This window comes from Anoplopoma fimbria, chromosome 15, assembly GCF_027596085.1.
Source record: "Anoplopoma fimbria isolate UVic2021 breed Golden Eagle Sablefish chromosome 15, Afim_UVic_2022, whole genome shotgun sequence".
NCBI lineage: Eukaryota > Metazoa > Chordata > Actinopteri > Perciformes > Anoplopomatidae > Anoplopoma > Anoplopoma fimbria.
In genome coordinates this window covers 15,827,929-15,848,708 of record NC_072463.1, presented here as the reverse complement: position 1 = coordinate 15,848,708, position 20,780 = coordinate 15,827,929, and the positions used below count along the sequence as shown (strand labels likewise).

The window sequence follows — 20,780 nt, the reverse complement described above, 5'->3', positions numbered from 1 at the left end:
ATTTGTGACCAAGAGACGGCTTTTGTACTAAAAGCAACTGGGTTTCATTGAGAGTGACAATTTGTTGACCCGCTGAACCCACTATTGTGTGGACATACCGGTATAGTTATACAGTCATTAAGTAGTTTAAAGGTTTAATATGTTGTTACAGTTTTTTGTATTTGTAATTGATGTTGATATCAATTCAAAAAGAGCTTTTAAAAAAATTATATCCAAATGTATATGCACAAGTTACAATTGTATTCAAGTTTGGGGATCCTGCATGAATTGCCAGTATGTGCACAAAGAACCCAAATTATTTTAACCAAATAGATATAAATATATATTATGTTATTTATATGATAAAGTGCCTGTACTAAGTTGACAGTTTATACGGTTCACCAATCTAATTGTTGGGCAGAGAGTAAAGAAGTGAGAGGATGGTATGGGCAGTGTAATGAAACATTAGCGTATCCAAGTGTGTTAAAGATAAATCTTACAACACTGACAGCAATTCAAAACCACTTAGTTTTTTATTGTTTTAACCGTCTACTACTATCATTGACATGGGTGACGCTTTACATATTAATAATTTGCTCATATGAGGCAAATAGTGCATTTTCTATGATCAAATGCATGGGAATTAGTCAACACAGAGGACAAATCCAGTGCTAATTATAAGTATTGTTGAGGACAAAGTGGTAATATAAATCAAATAAGACTGTAAAAGATGAGCAATCCAAGTTATGACACGTGGTATAATCGGAATTCTTAGAAAAACGTTTGCTTCAAAAGGCACTATATCAGAAAATAATTATCTCTGATGTGTGGTAATTTTCACTTAACCATTGAAATGATTGCCTCTATAAATGTCAACCAAAGCTGCCAGTAATAAAGATAACCATCCTTGCCAGGTTGCTCTATAGTAAACAAAATATTCTGAATGCCCCTTTCAATGAGACAATAGAACCTATGTACAAAATATTGGGGCCATCTTACACCTACAAAGCTCACAGGTTTCCTTTGCATCTGTTTTTTTTTTTTTTAAGATTTATCAAGCATCCATCATTCTGACGGTACTGGGATCTCATTCATATTTGGAGGAGCATCATTAAGTTATCAACCCATGAGGTCTCTGGGTTTTACATAATTCCATTTTCATATTAAAATGTGCTCTAAATGCCTGCTTTTAGTATCATTTGATGGCTTTCCTGTGTGCAAATTTAAAAATACATAATAAAGAAAATCTGCATCTCTATGAGTAACATTGTAAATCTAAGCTTTTAGCTCATGGACAATCATTTGTAGATAAAGTTATGATACTTTTTCTATCCAAGTAAAACAAAAAACACAAGAATATCCCGTTTACAGTGACAGACAAACAGCTACTACGGAAGAGGATAAAAAGACTCTTCCTAGAGCCAAGACAGACAGGTTAACTTTCTCTGGAATGAAGTGGATTTTTATGACAACATTAACATCAGAACAGTGTATATTTCATTGAGCACCACTGGCTGTGGTGCAGAGCAGCTGCAAAGACTCATTCTCACTGTACATGCATTAGTATGAGGAACCAGTGGTTACACAATGCTTGTCGCAGTGCATGCGAGTGTAAATGTATTGCATGTGGAATTTTTTTTTTTTTTGTATTTACAGCTGCCTTCATTTAGGAGTGTTGTTTTCCCAAAGCTCAGCAGCACAAAGCAACAGAATTCGAAAGACAGGGTTGTCTAACAGAAAAAAAAAAAGGAAAAAAAAAGAAAAGCTAGGTGAAAGTGCAGTGACGCACATTATAAATCGATACCGGGCAATCAAGCAAGCACACACACACACATCTCTAGGCCCACACTGATTGAAAATATGAATGCCTTTTAAGTCACAGCTCAAAGACGGCACTTTTACAAAGCATTAAAACAATAGTATTGAGGGGTATTACGACCAGCGCTGGACCACATCCAGACTTGTCTTAAATTGAAATATTATTTCTATTTGTTGCACTTCTTGGAGTGACTAAACTGACCAAGCTTCAAACTACAGCTTTGATATCAATAACTGGACTGTATACTGGGCAGATATTGCCATTTTAATAAGAAAAAAAAGTAAGACTATTAGGTGATATTTAATCCATCTGTAACACGGAAACTGTACAAATATGCACCAAGTTGGTTGGGTAAAAAAACAAACATACTGAGGTCAGTGATGGAGACATAAAACATAGTTGTGGAGAGGAGAGTCCAGCCAAATCCAAGTGTAACAGACAATTAGGATTTAAGTACTGGTCAAGTTTCAACAGATATTTCCAATTTTTTTTTTCAATATAAGATAATCCTTTATTAGTCCCGCAGCGGGGAAATTTGCAATATGAGTGACTGAATTGCAATCTTGCCTTCTTAAGTTATAATTTCTGAAAACTGGTATTATTTTTAAATTGTATTCCATTTTGTGGGATGTAATTAAGGTTTGTTTACATCATATGCTTAAATTTTGTCATAGCAAAAAAACTTTTTGTCACTGTTGGACAGACCCAGAGCTGGCGTTAGCTGAGACAAATGAGGTTGTCAATCTTAGTTCATGACGGATTCATGAGTTTTTCCTGAATGCTGATTATGCTAAGAAAAATTTGCTTACGATAGCTAGTGTTGGACATTTAACCCTACAGCACACTGACCCGAATTTAAAAGGAATAGTTTGTTTTTTTGGGAAGTGCACTTATTTGCTTTGTTTAAATTTAGATGAGATCAATACTACTCTCCTGTCTTTACAGTCTTCACGGTAAAAATGAAGCTAAGGCCAGCAGGTAATAAGTGAAGCTTAGCATAAAATCAGAAAACAGGGGAGGGTTTTTGTTTAATCGGTACAAAAAATAAAGTGTAGAAAGGACTATGGATACCAGTCAGCCTTGCTTCCAATTTTGCCCAGTGGCTACTGGCGGTTTTGCAGCAAAAAATCCCAAAAAGCATTTTCCCCACAGACCACAATTGTAAAAGAGACTCCTGTTAAACTGTTGACAGGACACTTTGAAACGCAAACAGGGTCCAGTATGACCCTTTTTAATATTTTTTCTTTGATCAATGTTGGCTTTTATATATAGAACTTTCCCCAGCCGAAAAAAGCAATTTGAAAATTGGTGACGTCATCACAATTTAAAGTCTATGGGCGGAGTGGGAACTCGCGGGTGGTGCCAGCGAGAGAAACACTACTGCAGATATTCAGTGGGTCGCATAACCAGGATATAAACCCAGAGGCTAGAAAACTTTATTTGATGTATGCGCCAGGTGAGCTATTCTCATTGGACTGAATGGGCGCCATCTTGGGACCCCGAGATTGGTATCCAGTTTATATAATACATCCATGGGAGTAACGGGCTGGAACCATTTCTTTTTGGGCAACACTAAAGGCAAGCGCCTGCTCGATGTAGCTTCATTTCTACCATACAGTCATGAGTGGTTCTAATCTTCTCATCCAATTGTAGAAAAAAAGAAATCAAACAAGCTTATTTACGGAAAAAATGGCAAATGATGGCTTTACAACAAGTCGTTGCATTGATCAGGGTAGTTATCTTCTGATATTTGGCAACTTTTTGTAGTACTATATCATCCCCGCTGTTGATGTGAGTGCCATGCTCACAATTTCAGAAACATTTGGAATGTTGGCATTTGTCCGCTCCACGCACAAAAACACAAGGCTTAACATGACGAATGCTAGAAGCACCACAGACACACACACACACACACACACACACACACTAAAAGTCTTAAGACACAAAATGTTAAAAAATAGTGATAAGAAAAATGCTGAAGTGCTGTTTTCAGTGTGTGCACCACAAGTTCTGCAAGTTTAAGTAAGGCAAAGTAGAATTAACAACGCTTTGAAGTGTTTTTCCTTTCGTTGGTGGGTCCTCGTGGGAGACTTGTGATCCATCTTGACCCATTCGGTATTTTCTGGGGTTGTTGTGGTTCACGCCACTTTAGGAGAGGGGCGGCTCATCAGTCGTCAATGTCCTCATACACGTTATCGTCGAAGGGCCGCGCCAACGACGGCTGGATTTTGTGTCGGGAATACTTGAGCTGAAGAAGGTCTCCTACCTCACTGATGACTGTCAGCGCCTGTGGATGACATTTTGTTATGGCAGAGGAGGCGTCAAATATAAAGCATTAACATGACCAACAACACAGCCTGGAAATGACTGATTGCAATGTTAAGTACTACTGAGGACAAAGTCCCCTGGGTTGATTATGGTGTTATCCGATAAGACAGAAAAAAACCTGGTATCCTGACGGAAAGTTGTGGGTGTATTAGCGTAGAACAGCTTATGTTTATACTGATTGTGTTTTAAAAAAAAATGCAAATTCATGTTTCTTGCAGCTAGAAATTTTTACTTATTTTACATCTTGCATTTTTCTTTCTATACTGATAACATTTTCAACTTTAAGATGCATTATTTGACTTTCAGGCCATTTGGGGCTAGCGAAACTAACTGTGAAGACTGTGAATCATAATAATCATTATTGTAATTACCAGGAGTGACCAAGGACCTACAGTAAGAGTCTGTCTGGGGTGTCTCCCCTGAAGTTGTGGACAATACATTTTTAAAAGCACAAGACAAAGAACCTCAACACTGCTGGCTATCCTTCCAAGGAAAACAATTTCCATCCAATTATGAAAAGCCAATTGGAGAGCATCATCTGAAACCTTATCCGTTTCTTCCATCTCACCTTTAAAATCTCATATCTCTAAACCTACACGCAAGATGGGCCAAAATGAGTTAGCATTTTTGCAGTTCCGGTTTCTTAATCTTGAAGTCAATGGGTTTTGTGAATGGGATTTTGGTTGATGCCTGAAATAAGACCTGTGGTTATTAGAAGATATTTTACCTTTTTGTTCTCCGCCTTGAGCTTTGTGGTGGTGACATGAAGTCAAGTGACCGTGGTTTAGTTTGTCTATAGCCAAACATTAGCTTTTAACTTCTGGCATTTACGCTTCAAAAATCAAAAAAGGGGTGTTCATTTGTGAAGATGAACTTGCTGAACAAGACAATTTAAGTAAGTAAGTGAGTAACAGATGTAAGTTTCATAAACGTTTGTTTGCCACTAGGTTATCTTCTGCAATAATAAAACGGAGGTCATGATTTTTGCACCGGATCAAGTTGTCCCTATGATCGAGCAGAGTATTGGTCCACTCAACTCTGCTGGAAACTCCAATCTGCGAAATTTAGGGGTAATTTTTGACAAATCCTTGTCGTTTGACTGCCATGTTAAACAGCTGTCTAAAATGTGTTTTTTCCACCTCAGACACATTGGTAAACTGAGATCTCTTGTATCACAATCTGAACTTGAGATGCTCATACATCCCGCATTGACTATTGTAACGCCCTATTCTCCTCACTCAGTACATCTGCACTTAACCGTTTACAGTTAATCCAGAATGCTGCAGATAGACTACTGACTAGGACTAATAGACGGTCTCACATCACCCCCATTCTCAAATCTCTCCACTGGCTCCCTGTTGAATATAGGATACACTTTAAAATTCTCACCCTCACTTACAGATCACTACACGGTCAGACTCCGTCATATGTAGCAGAACTTCTTCACCCCCGTTTACCAGCTCGCACTCTACGGTCAAACGACTTGAATTTGCTTTCGGTACCACGCACTCGCCTTAGGACCCGTGGTGACCGAGCCTTTGAGGCAGTAGCGCCAAAATTATGGAACGCTCTGCCTGCACACCTACGGTTATCTGAATCTGTGACTTCTTTCAAAGGCCTGATTAAGACATACCTTTTTAGAAAGGCCTTTGTATAACTCCAGGTCTACTTTTTAACTTGTGTTTATTATTTCTTGACTGTCTTCTGTACCATTTTAACACGTTTTATTGTTTTATGTCTTGTTTTTATTGAATTACTTTTTGTTTTCCTGCTGACTGTAATTAACGCTGCTGTTAAGCACTCTGTGACCCCTGTCTGTGAAAAGCGCTTTATAAATAACATTTATTTATTTATTTATTTGTGGTCGGAAGAACAACGTCTCTTTAAGCTGCCAAACCGTTTGCAAGTGTCTCGGCTAACTACAGTCACTTGCTAACACATAGCTTAAATTAGCTTGTTAACAGCTAACTTGTTCCATTATCATTTTAGTTATCAACTGCACCACTGGTAGACATAGGGCTGCTAAAATAATCCTACAACTAGCTACAGGCAATCTGCTAGCGTTTCATTCCCTTGGTTGCATATTGGCATGTTAGCTTGCTAGCAAACAAGCTAAAGTAACAAAGTGTTGGTAAAGTTTATCTCACGAGAAGAGAGATGGAGTTCACTGATCTGTTTCACACTAACTTAAATGACAAACTGCGACTTTTTTGTCCTTTAAATTGACAAACATATGTGTAATTCATGGCACAATTCAAACCAGATCTTTCACCAACGACTACTGTACATTTGTTTTCCACAATGAAGGTCTCATGGGGGGAACGGGAAGAGGAGAGACTTTGCCTCTCTTTAGCACTTTTATGGCGCATAGTGGTCAAAGAAAGCCCAAACTAAAGTCACCTTGTTCTGTTCCCACCTCTTCAAGAAGTCAGTGTAGATTAGTATGATTTGTCTAGTCGGAAATTAATTTGGTCATTGAAATTAAAACGTCTTCAGGGTTTATGCGTACGTGTGTGGGTTTGTTTGATTGTGTTCTGCGAAAGCTAACCAGCGGATAAAAGAGACACACAAATCAAGATGACACATCAAAGTACGAGAGAATGATACCGAGAGGACGGCTAACAAAGAGAGACTTCACCATCATGACAGATAAAAGCACTAGAGCGCTACAATACTCCCACTCCCTGTCTTTATTTCGTTTTTTTTAATTTTGACGAATAAAAAGAGGAATGGGACAAGATTACAGCCCACCAACACCCAACACTTCCCGGAGACACAGCATGCATCTGAGCCAACTGAGCCACAAGGACACCCGAATTAGACAGGAGATGGTTCAGCCGCCGTGTGAAAGGATCTATATATTTTTGTGAGAATGAGAGACAGACTGAAGTTTAACGGTGACTGGAAGAGGACCAGCAGGCAGGTCTGCAGATAGCTCAGTATAGTGAAAGAAAAGAGGAGTGGGCGTCCTTCTGATGTTTGGCCAAGGGCAACCAAAGCTGAACAGTCTGCGCGAACGTAGAGCAACACAATGAGAAAATAGAATGGTTGGAGCGGAGGTTAAACACAGGGAAGATAATGTGACTACACTGTGCATTAAGTGACTCAAAAGACATCTCTGTAAGTGGACATTTGGGGTCATGACAGATCACACTTGTGTCCTTCTAACTAAAGAAAGTGTTCCTGCCCACTAGACCGCCCTGCTTTCCCTTTAATTCTGACATGACCTCTTGGCTTAGATTCAAACAAATTGAAGGTCATTACACCAACTTGGAACAGGAGAGCTGTTATGAAAAAAAAAAAGTTTAATAAACTGGTACTACTGAGATAAGCATACCAATGCTGGACATATTGGCATTCACACCCTTCTCTTCCTTCTGGAATCAACAACAATAACTTCTAAATCTCGCTAATAAGCTAATTGCTGGAAAACTTTGACAAAAATCAGAGTAGTGTATAGGAGCTGTTTGTTTTTTTGTTTACATTGGTAGGGTTAGGAAATAAAACAGATAAAGCTAAGCCTTATCTTGTTCTGCAGAAGGTTAGTCATTTTTTTAAAGCTGACAAATAATTAGTTACCCTGTCGAGCACGTCTTTTGTGTGGGCGGCTGAGATGCAGAAGCGTGCCCGAGACTCTATGATGGGCGTAGCCGGGAAGCCCACGACAACCACGCCGATGTTCCTCTTCAGCATCTCCCTGCCGAATGCTCTGGTAAGGAAAACGTGAAGAGATGTGGCGAAAATTACACACAACATAAACAATTTATTTGTCGATTGATTTAAGAGGCTCTGTGTGTGACATTAACCTGGCATGTCAGATAAATATTAGCCTGAAAATAAAACTGTTCAAGATCGTACACTCCTCTGATTGGAGGACGACAGCAGCTAGTCAAAGCTCGAGGCTCACCCTATCTTGGCGGGCATGTAGAGCATCATGGGAACAACGGGTGAGTCCTCGTTGCCGTAGATGATGAAGCCCATCTCTCGAAGCCTCTTTCGGAAATAGACTGTGTTCTGCGCCAGCTGTTGCACACGCTCAAGACCTTGGGATGACGAGAGGACATATTGAAACATGAGTTGACCCTCTATCCAAGTTAATGATCATTAAGTATATTTACACCGTGGTGAACATTAAGCTCCACTGAATGTCCTTCAACTCTATTTAGCACAATTCACTAGGATAAATGCAGATACTGGATTTAAATAAAATGTATATGAATGTTGAGAGTTAAACAAAGAAGACTCTCCTTTCCAAACATGTTTTACCTTTACCAGGTTTGATACTTCTGTTACAGGCAAGAATAGAGAGGAACTTATATATAGCTAGTTTGATGATGCATCGAAAAGAAGCAGAAGCAGAAGAAGGTTGACAAGCAGCTGCAAGCAATCACATTCCTGAGATGAGCGTTACAGCAGCCAGGCAGCATGGGGAGATCAGGTTTTTTACTTTCTCTGTAATGTTTTCCAGATTCACTGGGTTCTTTTGGAAAGCTGGGTTGGCAAGACTATAAACTCATAATTCTACACGTAAACAACATCACACACAAATTGTTGCAAAGATATACAGGTCTATGCCAGCAACAAAAATTATGTTAGTTGGGCTTAAAAGAAATGGCACAAAAGCTAAATCTGTACAAGATTTATCTGGACTAGCCTTGGAATGAAGGAGGAGTAAAAGAGAGATACTATTAACTATATCTAAAATGGATTGCCTTCAACTCTTTGAGGAGTAACTGGATTAAGATGAGACTACTGTGGCCGTCTTAGATTTTTATTGGTGTGCACTGACACCCGCTGGCACCTGATGTCAATTACAGCATTTAAAATAAAATTAATTCAACACTGACAAAGAGGACAGCGCCATTGCTAGTCTGATGCTTTTCACTCTTAGTTCATTTGAAATGATAAGCTATGAGAGTCTCTGATGTATGTCATTCATTAAGAGTCTTTGTTGGTCCTCTACCTTTTTAAATGTTGTAATAAACAAACTTTGCAATGGTGCTGTTAGGCTTCTTTGAAGGAGGCCACAGTTTTTTGGTAAATATAGATAGCATCAATTGTGATTGTTAAAATTTCAGTAAAAAATAAAAAAGGAACTATTGGGGCCCCGGTAGTAGGGCTTCATAGACCAAACGTATCGACACATTATGTGCAGTGGGTAAACTTTTCATTACATCTGAATCTCAGTCAGGGATCTTTCTAAGCATCAAGTTTAAAGGCGCCCTGTGGAGTTTTCTTCTAAACAAACGAAAGCTATGTTTACCTTTCAGTGTTAAGTCTCCAAAATGCATTGTGTGCATCTCCACATTCAGCCTCATAAAAAGTGAACAAAGCCAGAATTTTTGAACATTTTGAAACCTGCATTATTTATGTCCATGTTTCCTTGCCAGCAGTCTGCTGCTTGCCTGCCTTTGTTGGGGCCTTGTTCATGGGAATAGTGTGAACCCAGTGGTGGGACTGTGTATAGCGTTACCTTTTTGTTCACGCATGCATGCATTCCTTCAATGGCCACTAGGTCAAAAACTCCACAGGGTGTCTTTTTTAATATTTATATATATATATATTATATTGTTGTAACACTCACCGATCGTTGCGCCATCCTCTCCCATAATGCACTTCATAGAAGTGATGATTTGCTCCACCACAGGAGGAGACATGGAAGTGGCGTAGACCGCACTGTGCGAATGGGAGCGCAGGTACTCAATGAGTTCCTAAACCCAGCAGATACACAGGAGATGTAAGGAGACGTGCATGAAAAGCTTTAATTTACTCTATCAGACCAGTGAGGGTACAGAACTCTCATGCATGCTGCTTATTCTCTGCAGTTGGTTACAATTTCAAAAGATAATGGAATGTATACTGTTTTGTACAGACTGATTACATATACAATAGAATACAATAGGTTCTGGCACTGCATATTATTAAGTTAATTTGAGAAAATTGTATTAAATTAAATCACTCCTCACATTTTGTCCTTTCACTTACGAAAGAAGATTACCATCCATCCTTACTGTTTGGCTACAGAGTTTCAAAGTCATGCAGGCTCTTAACACTTAGTTGCAAGCCACATCCTGTCACTTTGAAACACTTGCGGTGAGGTTGGGAGTAGGTGAGAAAAAACCAGTTAATCTGCTCAGGCTCATTTTTTACAATCTCAATATCACAATCTCTTCTAGGAGACACAAAAGCAGTTCACGTCCTGAGGTCGAGATGTCTGTGAACCTAGGCTTTTGTTTTGATACGTCGATGTCATGTTACAGGGTTAATATGTCAGGAATGCAGTGGCCATGAGCTGTCAGGCTGAAAATCCACATTACTGAGATGATGGGTATCATCTTTACCACACCTTCAACTTTGTCCCTTGGCACAATAATCCACCCCTGATTTTGAGGGATAGTTTACGACTTAAACACTCTTAAAGATTGCCGTTCAGCCTGATTGAGTATCCCGGTAAGAACCACGGGTTGCTGAACTGGAAAACCATCCATGTCTTGTGACTACAAGAGCTCTAGTTTAACTCTTTATTTTACAACCATGCTTTCAAAAACAAATAAACATACAACCCCCGCATCCTCACCCTTTTCCCTGCGATGTATCCCCCTGCGGCGCCGAAGCTCTTGGTGAACGTGCCCATCATGACATCCACATCACAGGGGTCCAGGCCAAAGTAATCGACCACACCTCTCCCTTTCGGCCCCAGGGCCCCGATGCTGTGGGCCTCGTCTAGGTAAAGGTAAGCCCGGTAGCGCTTCTTCAGGGCGATCACCTCTGGCAGGCGCACTACGCTGCCCTCCATGCTGCAAGGGAGGGAAGAAAAAGACACAGTAGGAGGCATTACTGTCTGTGTCGAGCAAATGTCCCCATGTGTTTATTCTCTTTCTGACAACCCAGGAAATCTGAGCTCAGGGGAGTACTATCTGTTCCCCACTCGGGGGCCAAGTACAAAACTGCTGGAACCGGTCACCTGGTGAGCAGACATTACCTGAATGACAACTGGCTCATATATTCTGTTCACATGTGCTAACTCGTGGTAATGATGTCATAATGTCACAGTAAAAAGCATGATTTGCTTGCACAATGTTGCTGCAGGTTGCTATACAGTGCAGCTTCTTGCAGCAGCCCTGTCTGGCAGAATAAAGCAACCCCATCAGAGTTGCTCACTGTGAGTACAACCAGAAAGAGCCAACCAGGCAACGAATCAGCTCTGTCAACCAGCAATCCAGTCCCTGGGAGTGTTTATACTGCTGTATCTGATGGAACCACATGAACCATCATAAAAGATAAGTGCTGCCTTTTGAAGTCTGTTTGTGTAAGACTACTACTGATAAACATGGTTTTGCTATATTTTAAGGTAAATACAGAGAAGGGGCTGTAAACTGGTAATTAATTGGATTCAATTTGACCCGGTTTTGAAATCTGATTAAACCATGGCTTGCGCAACTAAGTTAAGCAATGGTCATGTCGAAACCAGGAAGGAAATCATTATTTTAAAGCTGGTAACTGCTATTGTTCCACTGCTTTTGTCCAATGACACTTTTATCCTACTTAAATGTAACTGTAAAATACCTGGAAGGGTTTTATCAAAGATATTTCTTGTGAAGAAAATGTGTAAGCTACCTGTAAATGCCCTCCACCACAATGAGGATCTTCTTCCATGGTCTGTGAGTCCTGGGCTGTCCGTGAACTATGGCCTCTCTCAGCTGTTTCTCAAGGCTCTGCATGTCTGACAGGAAAATCAAAAGAGACATACATTCAAAATGCAAGTTGTGGTATTAACAGTGGTGGCAGAAACCCACCCACAGGTTGTTGTCTGCTGAGAATTCAGTAGAAGAAAGTGAGACACTCGCCTACACAATTTCCATCCATGTCCAAACAACAACTTGACTACAATACTGAATATTGGGTGTTTTATTAAACATAATGATTGTATGGAATCAGATTCTTCAATTATGTTGCTCTTTTATTTCTTATTTTTTAAATTACACAGATTAATCAACATTAATCAGCGACAGTACCATTTCTCCGGCTATGGCTGTCACTGCCATGTAGGCATAAAAATGCAAACAAACAGTGCTTGTATGTGGGCATAGCTTCAGAGCCAAGCTGTGGCTAATTAGCCTAAAGGCTATCTTTTTTTAACAATGAATTACACATGCAAATGATCACGCATGATAATTAATGTAATCATCTGGTATTCTATAAGAGTAAGAGCTATTTGTGAGCTGCCCTGAGGCATACACAATATAATGGTTTCAGTGTGTGAGTCACCGTTAGCAGCTAGTCAGCTAGCTCTTCTCCCCTGCATTTGACATACAAGCACAGACAAGTGCTTTTGTATGAATATAATGAAGTTTGTGATACAGAAAGAAGATAGAGTATCTTGAATGCCAATATGACATTCTGACTTGTACTAGGAAAAGCACAGGTGTTACAAATAACGTTAACAAAGGCTATTCTTCTGTTCTAGTCTGACAGTGAGCCAGCATGAACCATACCAGGAAGACCCTGAAACTAAAGCAGCCATCATTCATTCTATTCTCCAATTTTCTAAATCCTCAGATTATAATACACGACTTAACCCGGGACATAGAATGCAGAGCTAAATCCCCAGTAGTGTGTGTATGAAAAGGGATGGGACCAAGTGACCACATGGTGGCGACACAGCATATGGAAGGATAATGAAGAAACTCATTATTAAGTAGAGTCGATAAGTACATCAATGAGGCATGTACTGAAAAAAAGTAATAAAAGCTACAGAGGCTTCTGAATAAGGAAGCAAGGAATCAAGGTAAACTAGAGGACTTACAAACACAGATAGAAAAATTGACCTTTAAGAGCAGGAAGGAGACATACATAAAGGTGGACCTTTCTGTGATCAGAGACTCACTGTTGTGTTTGAAGACTCTGATGGTGGACCCCGAGAGTCTGGCACCCAGGACCAGAGAGGCATGGTTCAATTCATCACTCAGAATCAGACAGCCCTGCAGGACACCAGACGACATTTACACATGATACATAGATCTCATTTGTTTACATCCACCTGAGGCAGCAGATAGTTTTACACACACACAGATCTGCTTACAGAATCACTTTAGTACATATTCTCCAGTGAGTTTTATACTTGATCTGAGATATTTACACTGAGAATGCTGCTTCATTGATTGCATTGTTTGCCTGTTAAAGGGAGGCCATTGAGCAACTACTACTGATGTTGAAAATGTACACCGGTTTGCATCATTTCACAAAGAACAAAAGGATTTACACTGTTGGTTTCCTCTCGCCAGTGGGAACCAACTATGTGGCAATGCATCTACCTGCTGAGCAACAACGGCAGCGATGTGACAAAACAGTACAGGTCGGGACTCATTGTTTTTTTTTTTCACTCTGACACACAGTCGAGCAACCAGTTGCTCATGCCAACAGGAAGTGTTTTCTCCTGATATATGAGGCCAGGGAACAGTTTTGTGTTGTGACTCGTGATGTTGCGAAATGTTCTGTTGAAGCTGAATGTGCCAAAAGAGCAGGGGTAAAAATATGGAGGTAAAAAAAGTGCTGCAAGAATAAATCGCAGCTCTAGCAAGAAAACATCCATCACCCGTGACCTGATGTCTTACCTTGCCAACCAGTGCTGGTATGTTCATGGAGTTGGTTGCAAACCCCATCCCAAACGCCATGGCCGACTCCACACCCAGGAACTTAGCCACCAGTTTCTCCATCTCCTCGTGTCTGTCCAGGTTACCTGAGATACAGATTTACAGGACATCACCATATCGAACATGACCTCAAAGATTGGCCTTACATAGATTGCTTGGTAAATATGTTTATTGACTTTTCTTGCCGAGAATTACACGAGAAGATTGATACCACTCTCATCTCTGTGCATTCAATATGAATTTTCTGCCAGGAGATGGTTAGCTTAGCTTAGCATAAAGACTGGAAATTGGGAAAAACAGCTGGCCTGGCTTCGTCCAAAGTTGAAAAATGCCTCCCAACACCTCCAAAGCGCACTAATTAACATGTTGTACATGTTTTGTTGAATCCATACAAAAGACAAAGTGTAAAAAGACAACATTTGCGGGGGGGTACTAGCTGGACTATTTCTTGGACGGTTGCAGTGACTTCATGTAATCACTGTGATACTGGCATGACTTGTAGTTTTTTACACTTCCGTTTTTGTATGGATTAAACAAACAAGATATAATATGTTCCATAGTGCGTTTAAACGGTGCTAGTTGGTGGAAGCCTTTATGGAGATAGCCACGTTAGCCGTCTCCCCCTGCTTCCAGGCTTAGCTGTTAGCTTTAAGACTGTAAGCTAACCAGCTGCTGGCTGTAGCTCCATAATTAACATCATATAACTCTGGGTAAGATGTTTTATAGCTAAAAACAACTAACTATTCAAAGTATCCTAAAATCAAACATCCATGAGCTACACACTCTGTATCTCAGTACGAGATTATGTCAACTCATTGGATTTAAAACTGACTTCTGTTGTGGAGCACTCGCTGATGCATTCTTTATCAAAAATGTGGGCCGGCCTTCTCCCTGTGTAAGGAGAGAAGAATTGCATTGGTTCTACTCTATCAGTAAAAATCTGCTAACAATATGACCCTTTTTCACTTCCCCCTAGGCTGATCTGGATCTTATCAGACTCGCTCAGATGACAGACCTCAGCCACATATTTCTGAAGTGCTCGCAACTATCGGCGTACTGATTTCAGATATTCTCCATTGTGCTGGAAGTGATCACAACTGCACTGAAGTTTGATATTTATCAAAACAATCGATTCTTATCTCATGGATACCAGTCTAAGGGGAATAAACTAGCCTGGCTCAACAGAACCAATGTTATTTGTTGTGCATCTATTAAGAAAACCAATGTTTGTTTTGCAGGACAAATAAAGCCCAGGTACTAGACAAAGCTTGGTGATATTTGCACACTACGTTGTTAGACAGACTCTACCGTGTTAGTTTCCACTGCGCCACAAAAACAAACTGGTCCATTATTCTCTCTTTACTGTGGAGAATTCATCCCTCCGCATTCCTGCTGTTCAGCTGTGTTTTTGGCGTGTGATTGTACCAATCTCCTGCCTGGTGCTCGCGACTCCGACGCCGTACTTCGCGGTGACCTCGGCTGCGGCGTTGGCGCACGGACCCGTGTTCTCAGCGAAGCCCAGGTAATTATACGAGCCCAGGTTGATCACATCCTGCACTACCCGACCCGTGTAACTGCAAGGGAGAGAGAAGGGATGCAGTCAAAGAGATGAAGCTGCTGTTTATGCAAGCCTTTTGGTACAGTTTATAATACCATTAGGAGATGTATCACAGGTTTCAAATTAAATGTAATGTCAGCAATAAATGAGAAAAATCATAAAAGCCTTATATCAACACGTAGTGAGGTATACAGATTTTAGATGTGGGAAACGACAGTAAAAGCAAATCCCTTCAGTGACTTATATAGACAGCAGGCACAACTATATAAACACATTCACAGCTCAAGTTACAATTCCGCTTATTCCTCATTCATACAACTTAACAACATGACTTTGCTACTTTTTAGCTGGTGTAAAACCCTGCTCAGTGTTATCGTAGACTAGTAACGTTTACCAGTCTTTTTTTCGAAAGTGAAATGTGTCACTTGTCCCGCTAGTATTTGTAGAGTAGAAGAGTGTAAGCACAGAGAGAACTAACCCATGACTAACCCTTAACCAAACAGCACACGTCAACTTTTCCATTGTCACATGAGGGCCTCCTGCTGTGCTTTCACGTGTCTGCATACCTTTATGTTGACTTATATATTACTGTGTTTACAGTCGCGAATAAATGTCTTTCTCACTCAAAAGTCCAGTTGTAGTCGCGGGACGCTCGCTCCATCAGGTCCACTTTGGCCCCCGGGACGCTGCATATGGGCCTGTTCCAGTTGTCCCTTATACGCATGTAGAGGTTTCTGGTGTAAAAGTTCTCAAAGTCCTGGTAGAGGGGCACAAAGTCCTACATGAGGGATGAATAAAGAGAGCGTGATGAGGAGGAGTAGGGAGGGGGACATTAGCCGAGGGGGAGAGAGAATGTCACTATTGTTTTTAGAGCACAAAAACTACCAGTAACGTCAAAGAACTATAAGCCATACATCATTTTGGCAAGCGTAGGTTGAAGGAAAGAAGTACAGACATATCTTCTTTAACATTTAAACACATGTCAGGGAACTCATTTTCCTTGGTTCTTAGAGAAAACATGCGTGGCATATCCTCTGGGTGATTTCGTGACTTCCCCCCCGGCTATCTCTACCGCTTCCTTTCCTCGACGTACCCAAACACTTGGGCCTCACACAACAATGGGCCTCACTATCAAAAGTTACATAACAGGTTGAAAACAACCTCTGCGGTCAAGGACATGTTCCAAATATGTGCTGATAGCTCCACCAGTAGCTGTGCGTTGACAAACATTCTGCTGAATTGTGAGGAGAAGAAGCCATAACAACCTAAAGACTCCTTTAAATAATCTGAGGGTAAATTTGATTTTCTAAATGTATGCTTCCTCTCTAGACATCAAGCTTGGAGCAATGCTTAAAAATACTTTAAAACATTTGTAATTCAAGAGCCCATGGTTTGTAATTGGAAAGCTTTGTGCTGTGAAAATAACATGCTGGCTCAGACTAGTTAACAAAACAACAAACGCATCAGGCTTATTTTTCCTCTCGTTATCCCCATTGTTTCTACAGTCACCAGGCAACATGAGATCAGAGTTGCAAACCAGCTCCTCTCAACACCCGGCCTTCTTTTTCCTAGACAGCAACTTTGCCCACAGCAGTGTCACAGAACAAGATGACCAATTATTATGACCCTGGGAAAAGTATGCTGTATGCAGATGTAAGTCATAACGACAAAAGACAACACAGGGTCGCGCCTGTGGCCCCCCCCCCCTCACCTTCTGCTCCTCCTTCTCCCTGGCGATGTTGCACCGTTCGATCTTCCAGTGCCGGAGGAAGTCGCGCAGGTAGCCGAAGACGGTCAGGATGCCGTAGCCCATGTAGGTGAGCACCGCCACCAGCATGGGCGTCTCCTCGAAGGACTCGACGAAGGGCCGGCTGTACAGGCCGCCGTGGTGTGACGCCGCATGGACCTGGGCAGCATGGAAACCGGAACAATTCTCATTAAGTGACTGCGACCATGTATTAAGATGACCTTTGGCACGTAGGAATGGGCAGTTTTTGTCAAATGTTCTCAAAAGTAATAGCATCTTTTATTGCATTTTACTATTACTTATATACTTTAGTAATTGAAGCATGCGCTGTGGCTATGTAATGTTGAAAAGAAAAAAAAAAATTGAAAATAGACAGAATCTCTAAATTCTCTAGATGAATTGTTATTCCATTGATAATAAAACATATTACTACCTGATATGTATTTTGTATAACATGTATTTAATACATATAACAAAAATACTTTATACTGTTTGCAGTAAATGGTGTATTATTGTTAATACTATTACAAAGTTGGAAAAAACCCACAAGTTAACACTGTCTCCATGTATGCAAGTCTAGCCTGTAAAAAGTAATCTCCCTATGCAAACACAGCAACGTAAGCCTCAGCTGGAATACAGTTTCACATTTTGAATACTTTATATGAAGGTAAAGTCTGTCCTCCTATGACTCCCTGTCCTTTTGTCCTAATGGAGAATAAAAAAAAAAAAAGTATTTTATCATAGTTGGCTGAGGTTTCTGTGTCTCACTTTAAAAGGTCACTTATGTGCAGTCCAATTGTAAGTAGTGGGAGGGATAAGAATGACCTCTGGTACAGCTTCACACCAACTGTACAGGAAAGAAAACGCTGTGGGACAATTACCAGGGAGGGAGGATTTGACTGCCAAATAAGGGAAGAGGAGGTTGTGTTGGTATTAATCCGTGCACCGAGTGCTGACTGGCACTGCAACGCGTTCATAAACTAAACGTGTTTATGATTCATCATAAAAGAAAAGTCAACTTCTCTCTTCTCTGTCTTGACGGACAGAACCTTGCATAAGTTATGCAACTCCCATCATGCGCGTCTCCGTGCTCATGGCTATTAGGCACCACATGTGACTGGTCATGCCTTTCTCTCAAATACCTTAGCATGAGTGGCAACACTGAGATCTGCACATACCGTAATCAGCTGAGGTTCAGTCACCAGGTGCTCGGCTTTTCGGCCTTGCAGCCCAGTTTACAGAAGGAACTGACTGTTTGTGAAAAGACCTGGCAACGGTGTGTCTCTACCTAGATTATTGTCCTTCAAAATCTACAACTGGAATTGGTTTTTAACTATTTACTTCTGTCAACGGTTAACCCGCTTAGTATGATGCCAGTTGACAGCATCTTACTGTACTTACTGTATTCTTCAGTCATTGTGTTGTGCTGTAAAATTCCTTTTTAAAAAAGTTACAAATCCTAGGAGAGAACCTAAAAAAAGAAAAATGCTCCCACACACTTTCTTTTTCATTTTGATAAGCAGAGCAAAATTCAGACTCAAAATCAATCTAAAAAAAAAAAAAAAAAAACTGTAGCAAAACACGTCCATGCGACTCAGTTCTCGTGTGTGATAGCATGTAGTCCAGCTGTCTGAGGGGACCTGTTAATTGGGACAGTCACAGCCGGTGCACCGAAGGGTGGAAATTTAATTAGCCTCTTTGGGAAATAAAGTTGTTTCCCAGCATGCATGCAGTCTCAATGGACAGCTTTAACTAAACAGTCGCACTGGTTCGGTGTCTCCCTATAAATCACTCATAGTAACCCAGTTCAAGGAGATGGAATTTTTGTTCACAAGGTAACAGACAAATATTTTCCACTCATAAGATTGCAGCCAATAAACACTCAGAGATACGCCTAAAACACATTTAATAAATGTTTATAGTTCTGTTTGAGGCTGAGAGGAGTAGCCAACATACTGTAATAAGTTTCCACCAAAACACACACCACTCCCTCTAAGAATAGAGTTAGGAAAGCAACCTGCAAACTTATTACCATCATCCAGACAGAGAAATGTAAACTGTCCCAGGTTGTTTACATGTCTGTGAAGGTAAAACTACAAGAATTCTGTTTGCTTAGTATTTGAGAAGTTATTAGGGGTTACATAATACCTAGTTCTTCTAGCCTAATCAAAGAAATAGAGGGGTTACAGCTATTCCTCCTCTTTAATTCTGCATGCATATTATGTGCTAAACTGATTTAGTATTCAGTGCAGTGTTAACTTTTAAATCCACCTCCCTCCTGTAAAAAAAAAAATTAAAGTGAGGGTGCCTTATAAAGCCATTCATAAAAGTGGAGATTTTTAAACATATTCAAATGTTGCCAGGTGCAGATATGACTGAGACTCATGGAAAGCATCCATGTCTCGAGGGAGACCGTGCGTAAACACCATAAACTAGGGTCGTCCATGATGATGATGATGATGAAGAAGAGCAGGACTGGCTCAAAACAATAACAGCTGTCATCGTGTCATATATTAAAAAAAACAACAGTAATGTCACACATCATCCAGGGTGTTTCCGGGTCCACACAGTCGATGCGTCCCCCCGGCTACCCCAGCCTCTCCTCCCCGTCCCATCCCGGGCCTCACCTCCTCCTCCTCCTCCTCCTCCTCCTCCTCATGGCAGCGGTGGAGGCTCCTGGTCAGTCCGTTCCTCCCCGGCTTCAGTCCGTTCCTGACGGGCTTCCCCACGTCCCCGTTGGCCGTCTTGGTCATTGCTGGCCAAACTATGGTGGAAGCCCCGACGGTCACTTGCATGTAGGGACGCGGCGCCTGCGTGCGGTGCGGTGCGGTGCGAGGCGGTGCGGTGGCGGTATCCGTGCAGGGAGCGTTTTTTTTTTTCCCACATACACACACACACACACACATGCAACAGACGCGCGTCAATAACACGCACTCTGTGGAACCTGAACGTCCAGACGCACGATACCGGAAATCAACGCCCATCATAGTGTGGGAGCGTGCGGGAGGGGGCGGGGCCACGCGCCTCACAAGTGCGGAAGGGCGTGGCTTGTTGTCCATGAACTTGATCCACACTTTAATGGTGTTTTATAATGTTTATGGCACTTTCAACTGGGAAGAAATAAAACAGAGAAGTGGTGCACTTTGCTTTATAGCACTTAAAAAAAACAAAAAACTTAAATATTAAAAGGGCTTCTTCTCGAGATTCCCAATATGTGAGAAAAGTCCACAATTCATTCTCAGGAAAGATCATATTCTTGTTAAATCCTTAGATGTGTTATTTGCTTGAAAACAAACGTTGGAATACATGTTCTGTCCTTTAACCCATCATTGAACAAGACGATACATTCAAATCCACTAATATTTGCCAAAACAAAGCCCCTTATATCCAAATGGCAAAACTTTATTAAGACAAACAGCTATATTTTTCAAAGTAACATTGAAAACAAATAATAAAAAAAAATGTGTTTTCAGGTTACACAGATGATACATCAGATATTATGTTGTGTGTGTGGTTCCCCTATTACAGAAAGTTTGTTATTGAATTGATTTGCAATTATCCATATCTGTTGTATTCTTGTAGATTATATAACGTATTAACACATTGTAAAAAAGTCGTTTTTTTTGTCATGATTGTGAAAGTGTAAGCATGAAGGGGCTCAAAAGTAAAACTATACAAGTTATAAGGAAAATGTAG

General features: G+C 40.7%; 1 protein-coding gene across 1 annotated transcript; it reads right to left on the bottom strand.

The window, feature by feature from the left end:
* Positions 1-1,579: 1,579 nt before the first annotated feature.
* LOC129103271 (serine palmitoyltransferase 2-like) lies at positions 1,580-19,943 on the bottom strand. The gene is made up of 12 exons (XM_054613651.1): positions 19,712-19,943; positions 17,049-17,243; positions 15,961-16,115; positions 15,205-15,353; positions 13,741-13,865; positions 13,014-13,107; positions 11,744-11,849; positions 10,704-10,923; positions 9,711-9,837; positions 8,034-8,169; positions 7,706-7,835; positions 1,580-4,085 (listed from the first exon to the last, which is right to left on the bottom strand). The coding sequence occupies exons 1-12, from the start codon at positions 19,877-19,879 to the stop codon at positions 3,966-3,968; spliced, it is 1,725 nt and encodes a 574-aa protein (XP_054469626.1). The 5' UTR covers positions 19,880-19,943; the 3' UTR covers positions 1,580-3,965.
* Between the last annotated feature and the right edge of the window lie 837 nt (positions 19,944-20,780).

Bases quoted from the DNA above. Each gene is read 5' to 3' on its own strand.
- LOC129103271 (XM_054613651.1), bottom strand. From the start codon at position 19,879: ATGCAAGTGACCGTCGGGGCTTCCACCATAGTTTGGCCAGCAATGACC. The intron at 15,354-15,960 runs GTGAGAAAGACA...TCTCCCTTGCAG, and splicing joins GACTACAACTGGACTTTTGA to TTACACGGGTCGGGTAGTGC. The intron at 7,836-8,033 runs GTGAGCCTCGAG...TTTCCTTACCAG, and splicing joins TACATGCCCGCCAAGATAGG to AGCATTCGGCAGGGAGATGC.